At 41.2% G+C, this 24,082-nt stretch overlaps 1 protein-coding gene and 1 non-coding gene across 7 annotated transcripts in view; one reads left to right on the forward strand and one right to left on the reverse strand.

Annotated features, from left to right (window-relative positions):
* Window positions 1-16,448: 16,448 nt before the first annotated feature.
* Window positions 16,449-24,082, reverse strand: part of PRKCI (protein kinase C iota) — a 67,227-nt gene continuing 59,593 nt past the window's right edge. For 3 of the 6 annotated variants that reach the window (XM_006088893.3, XM_023753898.1, XM_023753899.1), the window contains 3 exons: window positions 23,844-23,933; window positions 23,403-23,518; window positions 16,449-19,304 (listed from right to left, as the gene is read on the reverse strand). In XM_006088893.3, the coding sequence (XP_006088955.1) occupies window positions 19,217-19,304; window positions 23,403-23,518; window positions 23,844-23,933 (294 nt within the window). In that variant the 3' untranslated portion in view covers window positions 16,449-19,216. The remainder of the gene's footprint in view (window positions 19,305-23,402; window positions 23,519-23,843; window positions 23,934-24,082) is intronic. The other 3 variants (XM_023753897.1, XM_014455958.2, XR_002829312.1) reach the window with 2 other exon arrangements.
* LOC111826079 lies at window positions 20,055-20,161 on the forward strand. Its single transcript, XR_002829324.1, has one exon. It is a non-coding gene; the product is annotated as a U6 spliceosomal RNA (small nuclear RNA).

Consider the following 24,082-nt stretch of genomic DNA (forward strand, 5'->3'; position numbering starts at 1 on the left):
TTTTATTATTATTTTTTTACCAGTTTTCAGAATAATGAGTATCCTCCAAAGATAACCAAGGAGTTTTTTTTTGGATTTTTTTTTATGTCCCGATGAGCCCCTGAATTTAAGCATATTTCACATATCTCAATCCATTATAGTTTTGTTTTGCTCAGAATGTTCCACTTTGGGCCACAGGAGTTGCTTTTGGTCTTGGAATGAATGACCCACAATCACATGTGTTTACTCTCTCATATGACTAAGAGCCACTTTCCAGAACTTACCAAATGATTTGTTCTGAATTATTTAAATCTGGTATTTATAGAACAAAATCAGTGTGTTACTAGCATTTAAGAGGACTACATTCTACCATGAAGTCCAAGTGCCACACAGATGGTCAGAGCCGGCTCCGGTTGGCAGAGGCATTTCCCTTTAGTGTGTCACTGGTGTGGCACTGGTCATGGTTTTCCGATGCTGTGGTTTCTATGAGCTGCTATGACTTTTACTCCATAAGACTGAGGTTGGAAAATGTCCTGTTCCCACCACCCCATAAGCAGCCCTCCTGAAAAAAATAATGTCTGTATCTTCCTTAACCCTCATTAAAAAAGGAAGTAAATGAATAAAGTAATCATGAAACCACAAGAGCAAAAAAATTGCAAAAGATAAGGCCAGAGGGAAATGTGAGACTGCTGGTAAAGGGAAGCCCCAGGATGACGAGTTTATTCCAGTCCAGGAGGACGGGAGTCGCCAGAAAAGGGACACATTTCCGGATGCGTGAACATGTGAGAGAGCCCTACTGTGGAGTGAGGAAGTTTGAAGATGAATGAGTGATGCATCAGCAAAATAGAAAACGAAGCAAGGGTTTTTAGGGTGCTTATTAATTCTAGGAAAAAAAGTAAGTCATTCAAAATAGGGAAATCATAATACATGATCTGGCTCTGCTATGAATAACACTGGCATAGTTGTAGTAATGTACTCTGTTAATAACCAAAATTATGAAATTGGGACATAACTAGGAGTGGGGTAAAGTGTGTGTGTGTAAGAGAATTGAACTTTCGTCTCCCATAGTAAGAAGTCCTTAGATAATATATAAAACTAAAAATCTTCAGAAGCAGTAAGAGTACCTTACTGAAAATTATGGAGGTAAATGTGAGAAAAAGCAGCTTAAAAAGTTGCAGGTTCCTGGGAGGTGGGAATCTGGAGAGTGGAGGCGGGACAAGGGACTTTTATTTTCGTTTCTATTTGATGTTTAAAATGATATAACTATGGACATTGATTAATTAAGAAATTTTTGATTAAAGCTTGTCACATTTCTATGGTTCTCTAATTCAGATAATTCTACTGCCAGGAAATTGGTATCAGTCATGATATTCTCCCCCTCCCTAAGGTCATGCAAGAGATGGCCTCATGTATTCTAAAATATATGGGGCAGCGTGGTTTCCAGCGTGGTTTCCAATGCATGTAGATCCCCATGCTCAAGCCACAATCTCTTAAATTCTTGGACCAAACTTGGGCAGAGGAGTCTTTCACTGCTGTCCTCAAATCCTAGCATCTTTCAACCTCTTGAGGTGTTATGACCTCTTGGGGCCCCACATCAAGTGGACTCCATGCCCCTGCTCATAGAATCTGAAAATGGGCAAGGGCTCCTTCTCCACTTCCTTATTTCTTGGCACTTTCCTTTCCCTCTCCTCGTATAAACGTTTAGAAACCCGGAGCCTGTCCCTCTTCACTGTCATGGGGGTTGGTGGTGAGTGACGAAGGTACCAAACAGCACCGAGGGCATGCCTTGGTCCCACCCCTGTAATCTTTGCTTCAAACAATTGACATCTTCCTATCCTTCTGTAAAGTTCTATGAAGAGTTAGCTTCCGGACTAGATCTCATTGTCTCCCACTTGGCCCCTCCTCCATTGCCCACCCTCCAGTGCAGTTCTGCAGCTGAAACACAGGGGAGCCTATTGTCAGCCTTTTATAAATTTTTTTAACTTGTGTTGTTATATTTGTAATATTTTACTTTGGTTGTACTTGTGTAATCTGAATATTGTTACAACTTTCCTGGTAATTTTGTTTCTCTCGAATTATAATCATCCAGTTCCCTTACTCCCCAAAGGAGTGTAGGAGTGTGATAAGTGGGTCCTTTGCTTCAAGAGCTACTTTTTGTTTTTAATTGATTTCAGAGAGGAAGGCAGAGGGAGAAAGAGATAGAAACACCAATGATGAGAGAGAATCATTGATCGACTGCCTCCTACACACCCCCACTGGGGATTGAGCCCAAAACCCAGGCATGTGCCCTTGACCGGAATCAAACCTGGGACCCTTCAGTTCGCAGGACGTCGCTCCAACCACTGAGCCAAACTGGCTAGGGCCAACAGCCACTTCTAAGGTAGCAATTTCAAAAGGGGCATGTACACACCCTTGGGGTACATGTGGTGATCATTGGGGTATGGGAAGAAGATGCTAGAACCTCTATTCATGTGTGTTTTCTATTTTTGTATGTTTTATAATGTATATAATGTGTACTTATAAACAAGAAAAATATGTATTTGGGGGGTGCATTCTCAAACTTTTTAAAAACTGATCAAGTGTGTGAGCCAAGATATTTGAGAGCCATGTTACATACTGAGAATTATGGAGGTAAATGAAACATAACTGAACCACAAATGAAGCTCAGTATGTAACTTTAAGTCTCTCATAATCACATTTTAGAAAAGTAAAAAGAGGTAGAATTAATTTGAATATACTTCATTTAACCCAATATGTCTAAAGTATTCTCATTGCAATATGTAATAAACATTAAAATTATTAATAAAATATTTTAGACTCTTTTTTTTTTTATTGATTTCAGAGAGGAAGGGAGAGGGAGAGAGAGATAGAAACATCAATGATGAGAGAGAATCATTGACTGGCTGCCTCTCACATGCCCCCCACTGGGGATCCAGCCCACAACCTGGGCATGTACCCTGAACCGTGACCTCCTGGTTCATAGGTCAACATTCAATCACTGAGCCACACAGGCCAAGCTAGACTCTTTTTAAAAATGAAATCTTCAAAATCTGGTGAGCAGCTTACAGGGACAGCTCAGCTCAGAAGAGCCACACTGCCAGTGCTCAATAGTACATGCGACTCATGGCCACCGTGTTGGACAGAGCGACCTGGGCTGTTAGAAGGCCTCTGACATGCGTCCTGACCCCAGAACTGCTTCTAATGGTGGCAGACCTCCTGGGGGTGAGACAGAACTGTCCCTGCCCCCTATCTGCAGCATGCCTGGGGTGGTCAGGAGACAACTACAATCCACTGAGCATTTACTCTGCACTGAAGCACTTTTGTGTCCATTTCGTCTTCTAGCACCGGCTTTGAGAATCGCAGTCTTCTTCACCCAGAGCCCTAACCGAAGACTCTTCTGAATGGCTCTCCATCCCCTCCTCTCAAAGCTACTGACCGGATCCCACTCATTGAGGTGTAATGCTGATACCTGTTGAGACCTCTTTCCTAGAGCAGGTGAGCAAAGCCTGTGCAGTCGGATCACAGGGCAGACACCATGCCTTCCCCCACCCCCAAAAGAACAAAAAATGGCCGGTGGCACCACTGGCCACTCGCTGCCTTCCTAGGCCCTCCAGCGGTGCACTGTCCGACTTCCCAGCGGGGCACGGTCCAGGCTGGGGCTCCTCCATGGGAAGTCAGTCTGCAGCAGATTAATTAAACACTGCATTGATTTCCTATTCTCTGAGGTGCGTCTAAAAGGGTTATATCCCTGACGCCTGTTCCCTGCGTTAGTAGAACATTTCCCCTTTGCAAATGTGATACTTAGAACTTCATCTGTGTTCTCCCACCCAGACATCTCCCCACCCCCACCCCCACCATCACTCGGCACAACATCTAACTTCCTGCCTTTCCAACAAGACAGCCCTGGCAAGAAAAGGGGGAGGGAGCCCCGCTGGTTTTCAGGTCATGTTGATTTAACACTTCGTGATTTATGCATCCTGGCTGCGTGGCTTGTAGGTTTTCATCTCTGCGTCCTGCTAAATACCTTGCAGGGCTGTGGTGCCTCCTAATTAGCTAATGTTTGTAAGGCACAGTTACAGACGAAAGTGCTGTGTCGGTGCTAAATAGGGACACCCGGTATCCTCAAGCTGTCCTTTGTCCGTCTACACAGGGGTTCTCAGTCTAGCACAAGTCCTGACAGGTCTGCCTTGGGAAAAAGGCTTGGGTCTTCCCCCCGGAATTGTAGATTGTTAAAATAGACATACTTGGGAATTAAGAGTGGTGATAAACGTGGGGTATTTTATATGCACACAGGTTTCTGACTCTGCTATAACAGGGCTTTCCCCTCATTTACTCCAAGTGCTATGATATTGGTGAGTGAAAAAAAGAACCTTCCCTGTGAATTGTGCTGCCTTTGTGGTACACCCTTCACCTTTCTGATATGTAGCAAGAAATGTCCTTTGTTGTTGTTGTTCAGTGAGCGGGCGATGGAACAACTTAGCTGCATTCCCAATGTGTCTGAGTAGGGAAAGAAAGATTCATTTAAAATTACAGCATGTTAAATTACGTGTTGAGAAATGTCTCACGAAGAAAAATGTTAAATACCAGTTTCATTTTGCTTTCGTTAACAATCTCAGTAAGCCCGAGCTTATCAAATTGCTAAATGTGTAGAGTCAGGCTAAGCATCCTTATTCAGGTGTTTATTTCGATGGCCCATCTTTGAGCATAAGCAGAAAAGGTTTTCTTTTAGAAGAGCGAGTGGCTTTCTGGTCTTTGTTGTTTTCTAATCCTCTGCTTTTAAGCCAGGTTTATATTTTAAAATGAGAAAACCGCTCCACATGGAGCAGAGAACATTTCAGGCTTCTATGTTAACAGGTTTATGAAAAGTGTGACATGTTTGGTACCATTCGTTCTTTTTATGAACAAAAATTAAAATATAAACTTTAAGTTTAAAACACTTTATACTTCCTCTCATGTCCACAAAATGGCTGTTACCTGCAAGTAACACTGTAATTTTTTTTTTCGCTAAAAGTATTACAAAGGGTATTACATAAGTGTCCTTCCCCCCCCCCCCCCTTGACAAGAACTTACTGTAATGTTAATAATGCTTTTTTGGGGCTGATCCAGATGTCATTCTAAGACTATAGCAAATTAGCATTCATCTTTTCATTGCTTTTGAATGTAAGAAAATCCTAGGTTTATTTTTAATAATCAAAATTCCTAAATGCTCCAACAGGATCCTCAGTCAATGTAAATTTACATAATTCATCTTCCACTCAACTTGTCTTTCTATACTTAGTGCAGCGGTCTCCACGGAGCCACATTCTGGTGGGTAGGTAGCTATGGGTACAACAGTGCAGGCTTCAGTCAAACCTTTCCTTTGAAACCATCCTGTGACGAAGAATTTGTTTCCTACCTAGCGGATCTTCTTTTTCAAATTTCGACTATCATTCCTTAACTTACCATTCCTTCTTCGGGTCTGCTTTGCCAAAAGATATAAATAAATGAGTCTCTAAAGAATTTCTTGGTCAGGCCAACTTTTAGCCTGCATACATGATATTTCTCTTTATAGCTGCCATATTTTTCTATGAAGACAGATCCTCATTTCAAAATGTAGTTATAATGCTCTTAAAAACATGGTGAAGCCAAATTCTAGGTACAAGGACAAAGCAAGTTTCAGATCAGTATAGCAGATATCTAGCTTTATGTTGTTCTAGTATGTGTAGCCTTTAAACCACCTTTCTCTTTAGTTTTGGATATAACCTCCTCACTAGTGCTATGTATTTATCCATTCTATCATTGCTTCATTTGTAATACTTACTGGTAGTATAAGGGCCGAGTAGCCAATATTTTAAATCATCTAAATCTTCACTATAAAAAAAGTTTCCCTTAAAATAATAAGTGGATGAGGGAACAGCTAGTATTGATAGTGAGTGCTTTGTTTGTGCTAGGTGCTGTGGAGTAGACAAAGAAGTATATATGGGCCAGGATAGTTTATTAAGACATAATAAAATATTCATTAAATCTAGACCAAGGATTGTCAACTTAGTTGGGGAAGGTGGTGGCAAATCACCTACATAAAAAATTCTATTACAAGGCTGTTGACATACATTAAGTGACAAGTGAAGGATTCTTACTGAGTATGTTTTATCTGTGTGTTTTCTGAATTGCCTGAGCCACAGAAGATTTCCAGCTTAGAGAGTTCCACACAGGGAGGAGAAGGTGAGATCCAGAAAATGAGGCCCCAGACCCTTAACATAGATGCAGTCTGGAGTTTGGGGAAGCAACAGGTAAGTGTCTTTGAATATGAAAGGGACGGCTTCAGGAAAGCCAAACCAGCCCTCAGCCAGGAGGAAGGGAGCATGGAGTTGAGAGAAACAAAAGAGGAGACCAACGTGCTAAAGCCAAGGGAAGGTTATAGAAGGCAGTGGCCTGGGCCTGGGGCATCAGGATGGGGACTCCAAGCCCCACGCTGTTGTCCACATTAGGAGGAACCAAAGAGAACTCACAAGACACATGAGCCAAAAGCGAAGGAGTCCAGCAGGCAGCTGCATAAGGAACCAGGAAGCCTGGTTGCAGATCCTGGTAGCAGGATGGACCGTGGCCTGAGCCGGGTCCTAAGACTTGGAGCAGGGCACAGGAGGGAACAATGGAGGGAGCTGGAGTCCAGCTGAGCCAGGAATCAGGGGGGATGTCAAACCAGGCCATGCAGCAGCAGCCCCCAAGAACCAAGAGGAGGATGTGGTGGTGACTCTCTGAGTGTTGGCTCAGAACTTCCCGCCTGATCCATCTCAGCCTGAAACAGATGCTGATGCTCCTCTAATGGTCCATCGGGGTTTCTCATCTGATTAGACTCAGTCTGAAGGAAACTCTGCCCGCAGCACAGTGGAGGCGGCTGGTGGGCCACCACAATCTGCCTCTTCTTCCTGGGCTCACAGCGGGCTGACATTCATTCCTCAGCCTCCTCTGCTTTAGGAAAGGCCACAGGACTGAGTTCTAGCCAAACCACTGTGAGTCTAAGTGAAGCGATTTACTCCCATGCATGGGCCGTACCACCTCCCACACAACTAGGCCTCCCAGCCTTTCCCCTTCCTGTGGTTTGAAGATGGCAGAGCCACCATCAGCCTGGGTCCCTCCCAACTCCGGACTCAGAGCACCTGTCCTGGACTGTTAGGAGAAGAAGACCAAAAACCACCATCATCTTACAGGGCTGTTTGTTAGAGCGGTGTAGCCTACCCTAAGTAATACTTAGTGTGGCCAGAGATTTACCAAAGCCCCAAGAGGGTTATTATGGAGAGAATGCCCCAGGCCATTGCCTCTGTGTGTGTGATGTCTATGACCACTCATGCATACGCATAGAGACTGTTTCCATGGTAACACCAAGTCCACTGGTTTGCATATATGTCCTTTGTTTGAAACATAGAAGATATTTCTATAGATTGTATCCATCTTTCATATGAGTAGATGGTGTTAGAAATGACAGTTAGGTCCTCACACCTACACCTGCTTCACCTGCAACACAAAAAGCAATAGTGCAGTGCCCTCCACCATCATTTATAACATCTCTTTGCCTGGTGTCAGAGGGTGAAGCAAACAGGAAATTGGGAAGGAGAAATCAGACACAGGCTCTAGCCAAACAAACTTAATAGAAGGGGACTTTGCAAGGTTTCAGAAGGAGACAGATGTTCTCATAGGTCCCAAAGGCCCAAGAATCGTGCTAGCAGGGAGAGCATGAATCTTAAATGTAGACCTGGAGATGTAGCCATAGGATATTAACCCTCACAATGCAAGACGTCTGATTGTATTAAAAGAAATTTAGAAATAAACACATTAAAGCAAAACAAACAGAAAGCAAAAGCAAGGCCATTCTGATTCTTTCCTTCCTTTCTTTAACCCCAGAAGGCCTCTGTTTCCTTTATCCATCTTAGCAGCAGAGATGGTGTGAGAGATTAAAATAGTAGTTACTCCTGTGGTAAAGGAGTTAAGCACGGATTAGGTGGTGAGAGAGGAAGGAGGAGTCTGCTATCTATCGTAGCGCCCACATGAGGACTCCCAAAGGCCTGGGGGGTGAGCACCTGCAGTCATGTGAGCTTCAAGGGCCAAGGATTCTAAACCAGATGTGCAACACCTCTCTTTTCATCCCCACTACTCCAACCTTAGGAAATCCTCTCACAAAGACCTGGAGTATAGAACTCATTGATTATTCTTCTGGGTTCTTGGAAGCTTGGAGGAGCTTTAAAACTAGACCCTCCAGACCCCTGGTCCGTAGCAAGCACCTGAGTTACCTCAAGTGGGCTCAATGCAGACAAAGGGCCCAGCATAGGAATGATGGTGCTGGAGGGGAAAAAAATGTTTTCTGAGTCTTCTACCCTGAGAAGAACTAAAGTCTTCCTCTGTGGGCTAAAGAGAAAGAGCAATACGTCCTGTTGACCTCCAGAAGTCGTCACAAGAAGTCATCCTGTCAAAGGCTCCTCCATCAGGGGGTGGAGGTTGGGGGAAGAAAGTTCATAATTCTAGAAAATTGTTTCCCAGATTTGCCACCTACATTAAACTTGACTCTTAGTGGCTTTTGAGTATTTCTGAGAACCAAATCCATCTTCAAAGTACAAAATGTGCTGCCATTGAGGATTTTCAATAATGTTCACCTGGTTAATGTAAGAATTGCCTTTGTCTTCAGGCGAATCTGCAATTCTCCTGCCCAGAAAACTAACAATCAACTAAACCAGTCTATGCTTTTCAGTCTCTACAATATTTCAGGAGGCTCCTTCCTCTTGCTTTACATCTATTACCTGAGCAACTGGGGCCCTTCTCTAAAAGCTTCCCTTTGCATCAGGGCTGGGGAATCCCAGAAAACCCCAGGATGACTCACCTTCCCGACTACAGCAAAAAGTTTCTCTGGCCTACGCCAGCATTTAGTGTGTGGGCGAAGGCCTTTCCTTAGTGAAGTTTTCCAAATTTTATTAGAGCATGAGAATCATCTGCATGGTCTATTAAAAATACCGGTTCCTTAGCCCCAACGCTGCTGGAGCAGTGAAAATTTCCCTGCCAACCTCTACTCATGGGGAAGCCACAAACCCATGGGAGCTCTCTTTCCAAAGTACAGAGCCAACGGTCATTCATTCACTCATTTATTTATTCATTTATTTATATCTGTGTGCCAAGCGTTGCTCTAGGGGCTGGGACTGCAATAGCAAATGAAATCGACAGGTCCCCTGTTCTCATGGAACATACAGATTGGTGGAGGGGACAGATGATAACAAAACAAACCAGCAAATCCATCATTACACATTGTGAGAGATGCTGTGAAGAAAATAAATAAAGGGCAATGACAGAGAAAAGTGGAGGGACCCACCAGATCATGTGGCCTTGAGTTGTCCTCTCTGTGCAAGTGACGCACATGCCTGAGGGATAGAAGCTGCCCTCCCTGAGACAGGAGGACAGGGGGGAGTGCTACAGACACGGGGACAGCGTGTGCTGAGGTCCTCAGGTGGAAACAAGTGTGGCAGGAAAAAAAAAAACAGAAAGAAGGGACAGGTTTTGGTGCTTAATTGGATGTTAGATCCCTGGTCCACGGAGACACGGAAGTTGTCACAGAGAGCAGGCTGTAGGGGTGGTCCAGTGAGCTAGGTGCCACATCTCCCTCAAATGACATGGACTCAGCAGGAGTATGGTGAGTGACAAAGAGGCCATGCCACCTAGCATGGACCCTGAAGAAGCTGGGTTTGCATACCCCGGTGGAGTAACAGCGGTATGTGGAGGCATTCAGGACCCAGGAGGATGCTGAGTCTCGGGGACCACCAGGAGAAAGTGCAGCCTGGACTCGAAAGGGTGCAGGAAAAGCAGTGCCTTCAGGGGACAGTCAGAAGGGGAAGGAAAGTGCAGTGAGTAGGCTGACAACGCCCGTGATCACTTACCCAGGAAGGGGGTCCCGGTGAGCACAGGAAAGGTAGAGTTAGGGAAGGTGAGAGCAATGGAGAACGGGAATGGCGTGCAGGGCAGGCTACCTTCCCGCGGTCCCATCTGCATGGTCGCCAGCGTCTGGGTATGACTCACTCCAGAGTCTCTAAAATAACTAGCCCCAGCAGTCACCCAGTGAATTAGAGGTGTCTGTGCATGTTACGGAAGACATCCCAGTTCCCTGGAAATCAGCAGCATCCTGGTCTTTTGGGGAGGGAGTCATAGTTAGGTGAGGAGGCCAGCCACAGGCATATTTCACTGGCCAGCCTCACACCAAATGCTGTGTGAGGACACAGGGGCGCCTTCTGATAGGCAGCTCTGAGTACTTGAGAGAAAGGGGCCCTGGACTGTCCACAAAAATGTATTCCACAGGTCTGTGAGGGGGGTGTTAATTAGCAAGACTGAGCTTATAAAACGGCATCAGTTGTAATTTTTCAGGAGCCTGAGATTTTTAGAGCAAACTTTATATAAACTGTCTTGAGAGGCAATAGACACTGAAGCCATATGGACCTTGTTTAAGTTACTTAACTGCCCTACATCTTTTTTTTTTTTTCTCATTTGTTGGATGGTGATAATAGTACATATCAATACGGGTTAGCAGTTCTCAAGATTTAACTTGAAACCAGCCTGGGCTGCTGGTCTCTGGTCCCACCTACGAAGACTTCAGTTCAGCAGCTCTGGGGTGGGAGAGTCTGCCAGAGGTTTGTTAGGATTAAATGAGACGTGCAAAATGTTCAGCACGTGCTGGCCTATGTCGGCTATTAAACTCCACACATGGTATTTCCCTTGGGCTGGATCTACCATCAAGATGCAACTTTTGGGGGGAAACTTAACTTGCTTTGGCATCATTAAAAATCAAACAGAAGTAAAAACACCAAACCTCACAGTTATAAGGTCCAAGCTTCCCCCTTATTTCAAAATACAAAAAGGAACTCTTATATTTTTAAGAATACTTTATAAGCCCTAATCGGTTTGGCTCGGTGGATAGAGCGTCGGCCTGCGGACTGAAGGGTCCCAGGTTCGATTCCGTTCAAGGGCATGTGCCTTGGTTGTGGGCACATCCCCAGTGGGGGGTGTGCAGGAGGCAGCTGATCAATGTTTCTCTCTCATCGATGTTTCTAGCTCTCTATCCCTCTCCCTTCCTCTCTGTATAAAAATCAATAATATATATTTTTTTTAAAAAGAATACTTTATAAGTGGACACATTTCATACTTCCTAGCTACTCTCGCTACCAGGTGACAATGCGCAGATTATAAAGTGGTGTCAATAGCACAACAGATCTAAAAAAGTTGTTGATGAAAAACCTGTGAAGGAGAAGGTGTGAGGTTTAATGCAACTTGCAGCACATTGTACAACCAGTTATTTTGGGCAATGAAGTAAATTACTGCCTGGAATTGAGGCATGGTGGAAATTAATTTTCAACGGGATTACCAAGAAAATGCCTTTTCTTGGTAAACTGATTTTCAACTATTTACCTCCAGTACAAAAGTGTATTTGCAATAGCAATGTGGGGGCTATAAAGTATTAATACTTTTTCTCCCACCTTCTAAATTCCTCTATTCTGGCCTAATAACCAAATTAACAGAGACAGATTAACAGGAGAACATCCAAGTTTACATGAGCCTGGAGAATTCATATAGGCATGATAATTCCACAAAAAGTCCAAAGCCAGTGAGGCAACATTAGGTATATAAGAAATTTTGGACAAAGGAGAAATGGAGGCATGGGGCATTAGATTTCATAAGTGAGACCATTCAATTTACAGGTAGCTGAGGAAGAGCTGAATACATGTGGCAGGAAAATCCTTGCTAGGTGACTCAGAAACTGGGCCAGGGGTAACCTAGGGCCCGTGGTCGGCAAACCGCGGCTCGCGAGCCACATGCGGCTCTTTGGCCCCTTGAGTGTGGCTCTTCCACAAAATACCATGTGTCAAATTGGACTAAAGTGAACATCCTAAGATCTCCTTCCTAAAGCAGGTTTCCCTGTCTGAATCTCTTGGGCAGGAAAGAGTATGTTTAGCAAAGGCTCTTTCTGAGTCTTTTGTTTCTTAAGAAACAGTTTAAAATCAATATCCCAAAAAACAGCTTCAGGGTGGTGGCAAAATTTTGGTCCCATCAGCAACATAGTGAAAACTCTTCTGAAATCATGTTTTTAATGGACAGTCCGAGTGTCTACAAACATTCCTGGGTTCAACCTGTGAAGGACACTTTTTATTGCCATGTAATATGTAATATAGAAAGTCCCACAACTAAAGAATGTGGATAATTTCTTCGATTTTGTTTTAACCCAATTCCTCTATATTAAAATGATCCATATCAGCCCTGATTTTATTTGCAGCTACAGGTATCCTTCATAGATGGAAAACTGCCCAGACAGCATGAAATATGACATGACTAGACTCCTGCTTGTTATATTCCCACTGCAGGGCACACAGTAGGTCCTCATTTGTGTTTTATAAATATGGAAGGTCTAGCACTCAGACAGTTAAAGAAGGCAAAGCGATTCTATGAGAACTTGCCACACTCACAGATAACACATTTAATATTTCTCCTTCAGAAGAGCAATTCAAATGGTATATGGGCTTTTAATAGTTCTGTAAAATCAACAATATATTTTAAAAGAAATATAACAAATAAATACATTTTTAAATTAAAAAATAGTTCTGTAAAATCAAAACACAGATGATCAACTTTAGTAAAAATCTTGGAACCTCTTGGTAACCGGCCGGGCGTGAATACACTGCCTCCTAGAGGACTAGGTACTGGCAACGTTGACCTTTATTACAGCAAGACTGGCCCCTGGTGGTGGTGAAGCAGATAGAATCACCATTCCGAGAGAAAACCAGATACACTATGCTCGCCTCCCATTTCTATGTTTTTCAGACCCCACTACTTGGGGGAGAATGTTAATTTTTTTAAAAATATATTTTGATTTTTTACAGAGAAGAAGGGAGAGGGATAGAGAGTTAGAAACATCGATGAGAGAGATCGACCAGCTGCCTCCTGCACGCCCCCCCACAGTGGGGATGTGCCCACAACCCAGGTACATGCCCTTGACCGGAATCGAACCTGGGACCCTTGAGTCCGCAGGCCGATGCTCTATCCACTGAGCCAAACCGGTTCGGAGTGAGAATGTTAATTTTTATTTTATTTATTTAAAATAACTATATATTTTTATTGATTTTAGAGTGGAAGGGAGAGGGAGCAATAGAAACATCAATGATGAGAATCATTGATTGGCTGCCTCCTGCCCGCCCCCGACTGAGGATCTAGTTCACAACCCAGGCATGTGTCCTGATGGGAATCAAACCTTCACCTCCTGGTTCATAGGTCAATGCTCAACCACTGAGCCACACCCATCGGGCAATTTTTATTTTAATCATTGGGTATATCCCCTTCCTAAGTGGGATAACAGACTTCTGTTTTTAACTTAAGCCAACTTTCCTAGAGCGATTTGTTCCTTATGACATAAAAAACTCCTTTTGATAAAACTTTTCTAAATCCCGCCAAATCAGAATAGTGCTAGACACATTGTAAAGCCTCCAATAAATACATGAATTAAAAATTTAAACTTAAAGTAAGAATAATTTAGCAGTATATTAAGTCTTTGGCACACTGATTCAGATTTCCTCATTAACATATTGTTTCAAACTGGGTAAACTTGAGTCAAACTGTTCAGAAATGCATATACCTTCCACAGTCCTTAAGTTTTAAAATCTGACTTTAAAATAAAAACCTAGAGTTCCTAGAAAAAAAATGTACTTAGAGCCACAGTGCTAGAAATAGGCTCTTGTACTTAATTACCTTTATATGATTGTACTCCTAAATATATTATGTATAATGCAAAATGTCACCAAGGACAGTCACCCACATTGCAGACAGTTTATATCATGTAAGTTTTAAATCTCGTTACATGGCAATCCCTCTAGAAACCCAGCACTTCCCTTTTATGGAAAAAACCAAAGCATCTAATTTTTTCAAGAATTTTGTAGAGACTTGCAATGGACTTTCTTACACAAATAGCATTTGCTTCTGACTAAACTGTCAGTGAAAATGAGTTACAGCTCTCTCAATTTCAGTGAGTCCATCTGTCTTACGTTATAAGTTTCAGATATACTTTGAAAGGTCACACTAAATAGCCACTTAATTCTTAGATACTTGTAATTCCATTTTCTTCCATAATTGGAATAAAAAGACACTGTTATACCTGTAAGGCACAAATTGCTACAGGGAGGTGAATTGTGCGGTCACATTTTACATCTGAGAGTCACTCTCAAATTCTGAGCTGGATTCTTTCTAATTATAAATTTCAGAGGTGGATTGTATAAAAACCTAATCTAAGCAGAAGCATTGGACAATTTCCTCTCCCATTTCCATGTAAAATCCAATTCATATTTCTGAGCTCAAAAGCCAAAAATAATCATATATATATATATCCCTAATATGCAAATAGACCAAACGGTGGAACAACCGAACAACCGGTCGCTATGACATGCGCTGACCACCAGGAAGCGTGTGCAGAACATATGCGCTGATCACCAGGGAGCATGCGCGGAACATGGTGGGTGTTGGCAGCAGGCGGAAGAGTGCAGAACATGGCGGGCATCAGCCATGGTGGAACGGTGGAGCAGGTGAGCGGGTGCGCTAGACCAAGGCGAGGTGCTGGTCGCTGTCATCGGGGCGAGCCTCTGGTGGTTACTGAAAATTCTTTGTTCCTGCGTGCTGCAGTCCCACCCAGCGCTCACACCTGCTGCCAGTGCCAGCCCTGCTTGTACCAAGGCCAGTGCCAGAGCCGCTGCTCGCACCCGCTGCCAGCGCCTAGTGCCAGCCCTGATCGCTCAGCACTGCCACCCCTGATCGCCCGAGGGCTTCTCCACCTTCCTCTGCTCCTGAGGGGCGATTGGGGCAGCAGGCCCTGCTCACACCCGCTGCTGGCATTGGCCCCAATCGCTCCATGTTGTCAGCAGGTACCAGCGGGCCGGTGCCGTCAGCACATGGGAGCAGCGGCAGCAGAAGTGGGGCTACCAGCAGACAGAGGACAAGGGGCTGTGGCAGGCAGGGCCGGGTGGGGATGCAGAGGATGGGCCAAGACCCGCCCCTGTACCCAGTACAGCCTCGCAGCCCAGAGTTCCGTTCAAGGTGCACGAATTCGTGCACTGGGCCCTTAGTGTATATATAATACATACAGGCATTTAAGATTTTATTCTTATTACATATTTGAATTCTGAAAGCTTTGTGGAATGTACCATAAACCTGAAAAATGTCTAGCATGGATCAATTACATGTCAAGTAAAACAAATTTTATTGGTGAAGCTGATAAACTATCATAACCACATAATCCACATTTTACTGCATTTATTTGGCTTTTATCACTGGACTATTTGTTGTGAAGACGAACATCTTCCTCAGTATATTTTCCATCTCGAATGTCACGGGTAGAGGTTGTCTTTTTATTAGCCTTATTTAACACCATGCATAGTAAATTCCAAGTATATTCAAGAACAATAGACTGAGTACAAACTGCTCAGACTACCAGTATCTGGGTTTTAACTAACGTCCTAGAGCAGAGAAGGGTATTTCTACAAAGGGAGACCATCAAATACAGCAAATGGCTCATTGTTGGGTGTTGTCCAGAAAGCAACCTGTTGAATTTTAAAGACAGGAGACTGGCTTTACCTTCCAGGGAGAGACTGGTTGGCTCCCCCAGTGACTAAATGCCTAATGCAAAACTTCCCTAAAGCATCAAACTCCTCTTTGGACTCTGTTTTTGGACTTTTACTAACTCAAAGAAAAATATATTTATGATTTGGTACAGGGGATAGTCTGGATAGTACTTTGATAACACTGCTTTTAACTCCATTTTGAGAAAGAGTTGAACTTAAGATAAAAATAACACCTGGGGGTGCACTGAGATCCAGGTAGAGAGGAGCAATGGGGGGCCAATAGGGGGTACATCTGTAATACTCTCAACAATAAAAATTTTTTTTAAAAGATAAAATAACAAACTCATGAAATCAGCCTTTGGTGGCTTTAGGCCCTAGAGCTTTCTGATAAGTTAATTAAGAAAAAAAAATAAAGGCACTTAAGATTTTATTATTTTTGTGAAGGGAAAGAAACAATAGAGTGGCAAATGTGGGAAACCAGACTCACACTTATTTACATATGGACACTAAGCTACAACTGAGAAAGGAGTTCTAGAACTTTACAATAGATCACTGTAGAACATAATTTGGGATTAATCTGTTCTGTTCAAATTTCCTTCAGTTTTAAAACTAGTTAAAATGCTCTGTGTTCAGCTGAATCTGTTTTTACTAATTTGTTTTCTAAGAAAAGAGATACATAGATGGGCAAGTTTAAAAATATACTGACTATGTTATGAGTGAATGACTATAATATGGCACCAGCACTACCAGAATGCTTTTGGAAGTACAGCAAAATCCCAAATCCTAAAATTCTCACTTTCCTTTTAGAACAAATTGTGATATATCTTAAACAAGGTTCTGATATGTTACATAATCAAAAACATTCCAATCTTGATGGGTATTAAACATTTTATTTAAAATTTTAAAGTAAAAAAAAAAAGGTACACAAATACAGACTACATTATGATGACCAAGGCAGTATTCTACATGGCAAAAGCAAAACAAAATTTTAAAAGTAAATGTATAAAGCAAAATACCTGATAGCCAATTCAGGCTGCGTCCACATAAAATGATCTGACCACATGCTTATACAAAATAAATTTTTTCTTAGAACACCAAAATTCCAACCATTCTGACTGTCAAATGCCTTTTTCCCCTGGTGAGTATTTTCAGAGAACTTTATATAATATAAAAAAGATTGACATGGCACTTAAAGACTACAAAATACAGAACACAATTAGAAACATATTTGTAATGCAATTCTGTATAAAATATACACAGTAAATCTTAGATTTTAAAAAAGGATTAAAAACTAAAGACCACCCTGAATAATGGCTAAAACCTCATCACAGAAAAATGCTTATCGTTTGCAACATTGATAGAAAACTGATGGGATTTTTTTTGAGATGATATCTAACTTGAGGAAGTCATTCATTCAAAATGTATTTAAAATAGTAGGTAAAACAGTACTCACTGCCTACCTCTACTCAAAATGTTTTATCATGAGTACTCTTTCTAATATTTAACCACAGGACAAAAATAAAAGAATGACTCAAAAGTTTCCTCAAAATATGTTCCAAAGACCCAACAGAATTCTAAGGTAGGCCCAGTAATGTGTTTTTAAACAAACTTATTCCACATTCTAAATTTTTAGAAATAATGCCCGAGGGGAAACAGCACCACTTAAAAGCAAGATCATAAACATATCATAAGATGTCAGAATTTCCTGTAAGTTTATGATTGAAGTGAATACTGCTTTTTTTTAAAAACAAGTTCCAGGTATTAAGAGAAACATGTATACCTCTTAAATAAACATGTGGATATAAACATTTTTCCTTTGAGGTTTTCATTGCTTTCAGACATAATTATTTAAAGAAAAGACTACATGGCCAGGCAGGCCCTGGCCGGTGTGGCTCAGTTGGTTGGAGCATCGTCCTGTGTGCCAAAAGGTGGTGGGTTCAATTCCCGGCAGGGCACATACCCAGGTTGCACATTTGATCCCCGGTCGGGGCACGTAAAGGGGAGCAACCGATAAGGGCACATACCCAGGTTGCACATTTGATCCCCGGTCGGGGCACGTAAAGGGGAGCAACCGATAAGTGTTGCTCTCTCACATTGATGTTTGTATGAGAGAGAGAAACTCTGTAGAATAATAATTTTAAAAAATCATAAAATAAAAAGAGTACATGGTCAGAAACTTTGGGAAAATTGTATTTCTAATGAAATGTAATATCCAAAAAAAGGAGATATTAAATGCCTACAAATTTTAAGTAATTCTAAGCTGAAGACTCAATAGCTTTCCCCAAAATTAAATTTTACTAAGATTGGGGAATTATAAGTAATTTAGATGATGGTGGTTACTTTTAGGTCCCTTTTCATTAAAAAAAAAAATTAAAATAACAGAAGGATGCTATCCCTGGCATCCCTTTACATAATACATTCCTAAACACTAATATTAATAAAACATAATCTGAAGAACTCTGCCTCTGAAATGTATTGTATTCTGTATTACGTGTGGTACCTACTTAACAAAAACTCGCTTAAGTGGTTGGGACTGTGATGTGAGTGTATGTGTGGGTCCTGAACACTTATTCATGTTTATTATTTTTCATGGATTTCACTGCAGACTCCATAAACAGGGTCCAAAAGTGTGGATAATGTGTTTTGGGGTAGGAAGTAAGTATGTTTGGAAGGTAAATTCTTTTCTTGTATACTAAATTATAAGGGCAAATAGTATACATTCCGTCTCCATTAGATAAATAGAATGCTTTTACAAGTTTTGTAATAAGTGCCTCCTTATTTAATCAAATCACAAAAGCAACTGTGAGATTTACTCTCCAATAAGAAATAAATATTACCATTGCACTTTTTTTATATATCCTTTAAATTTCTATTTTTCCTTCCTATATACTGAGAACTTTTCCATTCAACTACATCGTGGATCCTTTGAACTACATTTGTTAACATTCCAGCTAAAGTTCTGGCTAAAGGGACTAGCTCAGAAACTAACCCCTCATATACAAAAGAACTCAAAAACAGCTAATGATTTGGAATCTGATTCTTAATAAAATGTGCCTAACTTTTTCCTCAAGAAGAATCTGTATTCCCCAATTTTTAGCAAGTAATACCTTTTATTACCAGTCAACTTAACAATTGCTACCTTAAAAATCAGTAATTATCCAAGGCAATGATAAAATTTACAGCTGAATTTTTAAACACAAAGAATTCATACACTAACAGGTAATATATTTTGAATTAATCTTTTTATTCCAAAATTAAATACTTAAAAGTAAGTATGACAAAAATCACAGGGAGGCTTATGATGTAATACCACCACGTGCTTTAATGCAACAGACACTCTTTTTAAAAGCAGTGGTAAGTAGTTTCTTCAAAGGAAAAAGACAACTTTGTTACTCATCAGTAGGCTGCTAGACTACCAGTAAAACTGAATTTTGACACGATTGTCTGGAAACTAGTCTCTTTTTTTTCCATAGTTAAATTTATATGTAATAATTGACTCTTACAGTCAACAAATACAAGATATTGAGCGCTTTTTTGTAGTTGGCAAATATCAAATGGTTCATCATATCCAGGCTGGTAATGAGTTTTCCATGCATTAAATGGCAACACGAGCAAAATGCACAGTTGAGAAACGAGGATCAGACGCATTCTTCCGCAGACATCAAAAGAGGATTGATGTACTCAAAGCCTTCAAACTCAGACTGATCAATCTTCCTCACAATATCACTGTTGGGACAAAAGTAAATTAATTTCCATAATCAATATTTCTTCAACGTATTTAAATGGTAAAATAAGATTAAGAAACAAAAAATAAGGCTAATTTATGTTAATTATGGAAAGAAGTTTTACAAGTTTTTAGATTATCCCAAAATATTTTCTAGAAGAATCAAGAGTCCTGAAAAAAAACAAAACAGGTTAAAAGACTCGCAAGCAACTTTAGAATCAAAAGGTAACCCAAACTGAAGACTGAGATTTAAAAAGGCACAAGTTATCACAATTCTAGTTCATCTTAACTTTTGACCTGAACAACATTCATAGTTACAGGTAAACATCCAGGTCTGAATTAGGCTTTCAATTTAGTAGTCACCTCAATAGCCAGATGGAATATATGGTGAAGAGAAGGCCCAGAGACGTTAACCAGAAGGAAAAGGCAATAGGAACAAGTACACTGAGAGACCTGGAATGAAGGGAGAACGCCACGGACAGGCAATGGGTCACGGGGGAGGGAGAGGTTGACATTCAGTTACACTGGGCTTCTAGTTAATATATGAGGAGTGAGTAGTACTAGCGAATATTTTAATACTTCAATGTACACATCTTACTGCAAAGCACAAAGTTACACAGGATATAGTTTCTGTCCTTCAAGGAGGGAAGGTACCTTATAGAACAGAAAGCTACAAGAGAAAGCAGAACCTGCTAAGTTTCAAATAGGACAAGCTAAGTCCTGTGATAAACACATTTCTAAAGAAAAGTGTGGTACTTGCTTCAGCAGCACATATACTAAAATCAGGAGGGTCCAGGGGAGATGCGCATGGCCTCTGTGTAAGAATGACATGCAAATTTGTGAAGCGTTCACATTTTTTGAGAAGTACAGATTGGCAGTTACAGAACAGTCATGGGGATGTGAGTACAGCAGGGAAATATGGTCAATAATATTGTGGTAACTATGTATGGTGCCGGTTGTCTAGCCTTTGCTGTACACCTGAAACTGATACAAATGATACTGAATGTAAACTGTAATTTAAAATTTTTTAAAAAATCAAAAAAGCAAAACAAAATAAAAGGGTGACTTCTAGTTAGAGAAATTTAAAAAAAAAGAAGCATTCATTTAGCAAACACTTACTGGATGAAATTATGAAAGATTATGCTAGGTCTGGGGAAATGAAAGTAATTTTATTAGAGTTGGAGCACGGGAATAGAAGAAGGGTATTAATGTGGCAGATGATACTGGGAGGGAAGTAATGGCTAGCTCAGAGAATCTAGTGATGTTTACACTATGGAGTTTCACCTTGATCCATCCAAGACTGGGTTGCATTTGAGAAAGCTCTGAAAGATGGAGAAGATTTCAATAGATGAAAATTAAGGAAGAACATAGAGGAAATGGCATGAGTAAAGGTTAGCAGCACACTATCAGGGAATGGTGAGGCTAGAAAGTTAGGCTGGAGCAGATGGTGGGAGGCCTTAAATGCTAGCCAAGAGGATAGATGTTATTTGCTAGGCAATGCGGGAGCTGTTAAAGGTTTCTGGAGTGGCACCTCATGAGGTGTACAGAGTGGGATGCAAAGTAAAGGAGTCCATTTAGGAAGGTGGCATAATATTCTAGGTATGATTTGAAAGAGATTTGAATTGGGTTTATGGTAATGCAAATGAAAAAGAAAGATGTGATGCAAATGATGAAGTAAAGGAAAAACAGACATGGACTTGGCAGATGAAGGTATCATATAGGTTTTTAATGAAAAGGAGGAATCAATGATCCTAATACTCTGAATCCGAGTGCAGGAATGCACAGTGCTGCAATGAGCAAAAAAGGCAAATAAAAACAAGGAATCACTGAGAACAGAAAAAGAGACCCTAAAGAGTCATTACTTTGATTTCAGACTTCATATGTCTGAGGTGCTTGTCTGACAAGCTTGGGAGGTGCTGAACAAGCGAATGGAAATGCAGCTCAGGATAGATACCAGGGCGGTGGCTAGGTTTAGAAACCATCATTCATTTATTCTTAACAGCAACCTTGTGAGGTAGGCAATACAAGAAGAAACAGGTTCAGAGAAGTTATGCAATTCACACCCAGGTTACCCAGATGGTAAGAGGTGGCGTCTGAATTCAAATTCCTATCTTTTGATTAAACCCAGTGCTCTTTCTAAAACACGATGCTGTCTGAAATAATGACTTTGGTACATATGTATCTCTTTCTTTTAATAGACAGTAAGTTTTTTTTGCAAAATTGGCCTAAGTTTTGATCAGTTTTGAATGTCTAGTACTTAGCATAGTGCCTCTGCTCAATAATTGTTGGCCAAGTTAGCTGGGAGTCCTTTTTAATAGCTGGTATCCATGCTACGGGGCTGGCTGACATCTCCAAGATACAAACTGCATACAGCAAAGAGAAGGCTGGCGTGAACAGAACCATGAAGCACCCTAGTCTCAAGGAGGGGACAAGGGAAGAAAGGTGACAAGTGGTCACAGAGGTGAAGCAGAACCAGGATGGGTAGTGCCAACCAAAGCAAGGCCATGAGTGCCAAATGCTTTACGGACATCAGGGGACATTGGAACTGATCAAAACATGCCTTAAAATTTAGAAAGTAAGAAGTCAATTCAACCTTCAAAAGCTGAAGGAGCAGGTTAAATTGTGTTTTTGAAGTGTTGGCAGTAAGAAAGTGCAATCAATGTTGACTATTATGAAGGCATTCGATAGAGATACTGCTTATTTTTCCTTTACCATGAGCATCTATTAACTATCTTTGAAAAAGCTTGCAGATGAAAAGAAAATAAGAAAAGAATGTGGTGGTTCAAAGAAGTGCTAAGATTCAGGAGAAAAAAATTAGGATATCTGAGCATGTTTATAGGCAGAGGGAAAGAAGCTGAAAGAAAGAAATTAAAGAAGGTGGAGTAATGGAGGCAACTGAGTAAATAAGATCCTGGAGGAAAATAAGGGAACAGGTCTAGGAAAATAGGAGAGCACCCCTTGCAAAGACAGATAGCTTTCCAAGAATGGGGAAGAAGAAATAGGTTGAGAAGAGTTAGAAAGCAATTCTGAGATGCAAGCACCCTAATGACAGCTGAAAAGGGAGCAAGCTCACAACAGGGAGGTCTTGATCCGTGCAGTCAAGTTAAGGCAGAGTTAAACCATGAAGAGTGATGGAGGCAGGGCTAAAATGTACAGACATTGGAACAGCTGCAATGAGGAATGTGATAAGAATTAACAAGACATAAATGTCTGCCGAGCTGTCAGAGCCTCCTTGAGACGAGAGAATGAATCTGTAATGACAGGTAAAGGATCAAAACATCCCCAAATTATTCCAAAGCCTATTTTTACAATATGTAACACGAACACAAAAAAAATATATGAGCCCTAACTGGTTTGGCTCAATGGATAGAGCGTCAGCCTACGGACTCAAGGGTCCCAGGTTCGATTCCAGTCCAGGGCATGTACCTTGGCTGCAGGCACCTACCCAGTAGGGAGTGTGCAGGAGGCAGCTGATCGATGTTTCTCTCTCATCGATGTTTCTAACTCTCTATCCCTCTCCCTTCCTCTCTGTAAAAAAAATCAATAAAATATATTTTAAAAAATATATGAGATCACTGTTGGCTGGACGTGATAATTTGATGTAGTATTTTTAAAAAGCAATCTGGCAATACACATCAAGAGCTTTAAAATTCAGACCCCTTGATCTAATTCCCTTTCTAGGAATCTATCTAAGGTCATACTCAGGAACTCGAAGATAGTCATCATCAAAATGAAAAACAGTGCAGCGCAGTGGAAACAGCACAGGCCGTAGCCACTCATATTTGGGTCTGAATCCTGGCTCTGCCCCTCACATCGGAGTAACTTATGCTTAACCTCTCTGAGCCTCCGTTTCCTCATCTGTAAAACGAAGATGATAATAACTAGGTTTACAAGGTTGTGAGAATGAGAGAGAATGCATGTCAGTCAAAGTAGAAAATGCCCATTATTGTCATAATTTATAGTAATATAATAGATTCAACACCCAGTAACTCAGTGGTTAGATAAATTATAGTGTAATCTGATCATGAAACATTATATAGCCACTCAAAGTGGGACCGTCAAAGAACTCCGACGCTATTTCCGTCTATGGAATTACTTACTCATCATCTGGAGTGAGCTGGACAGGTTCATTAGTAAACTGAGAATCAAAGTTGTCCAAACCAAATTCCCCAGAAATATTTGGTTTAAAGGGAGGTACCACCTGCTTTTGCTCCATCTAGAAAGACAGATTGGATGACAGTTCAAGCCTGCATTCTTGGAAAAATCCCCCTCTACATTCCTCCTCTGCCCTCAGAGGTTTCCCAGTCTTATTAAAGTGAGTCCCCAGGTAAGGCGCCACAACACCATTCAGAGTGAGGGAAGTAATTCACAAATCTGAGCAGCGGTGCAGGTCTCAATATTACAATCTGTTCCACGTTAGAGAGAGGTTTTAAGTAATTTAGGCTGTGATACACTCGTTTTTCAACATTCTTTCAAGGTAATAAAATTTGGCCCAAGTTAATGATGAAACCCAACACAGAAAACAATCACAATTTACATACCATATCCCAGTCAACATTTCGGAAGAACGGGTGTCCCTGAATATCAGCAAATCCTGTTTGAGGATGACAACCCAATCGTTCCTTTGGGTCCTACGATGGAAAGAAATGTTTCAAAAATGGGTGAATATCAGGCTTTAGAATACATGAACTTTGTGACCTGTGTTCTGTGTCTACTATATGACACCTTTATTTCTGAAATCAGAATGGTCTACCTTTCCTTTCTAGAAGGTACAACACGA

This window comes from Myotis lucifugus, unplaced genomic scaffold (genome assembly GCF_000147115.1).
Source record: "Myotis lucifugus unplaced genomic scaffold, Myoluc2.0 scaffold_53, whole genome shotgun sequence".
In the NCBI taxonomy this organism is placed as follows: Eukaryota; Metazoa; Chordata; class Mammalia; order Chiroptera; family Vespertilionidae; genus Myotis; species Myotis lucifugus.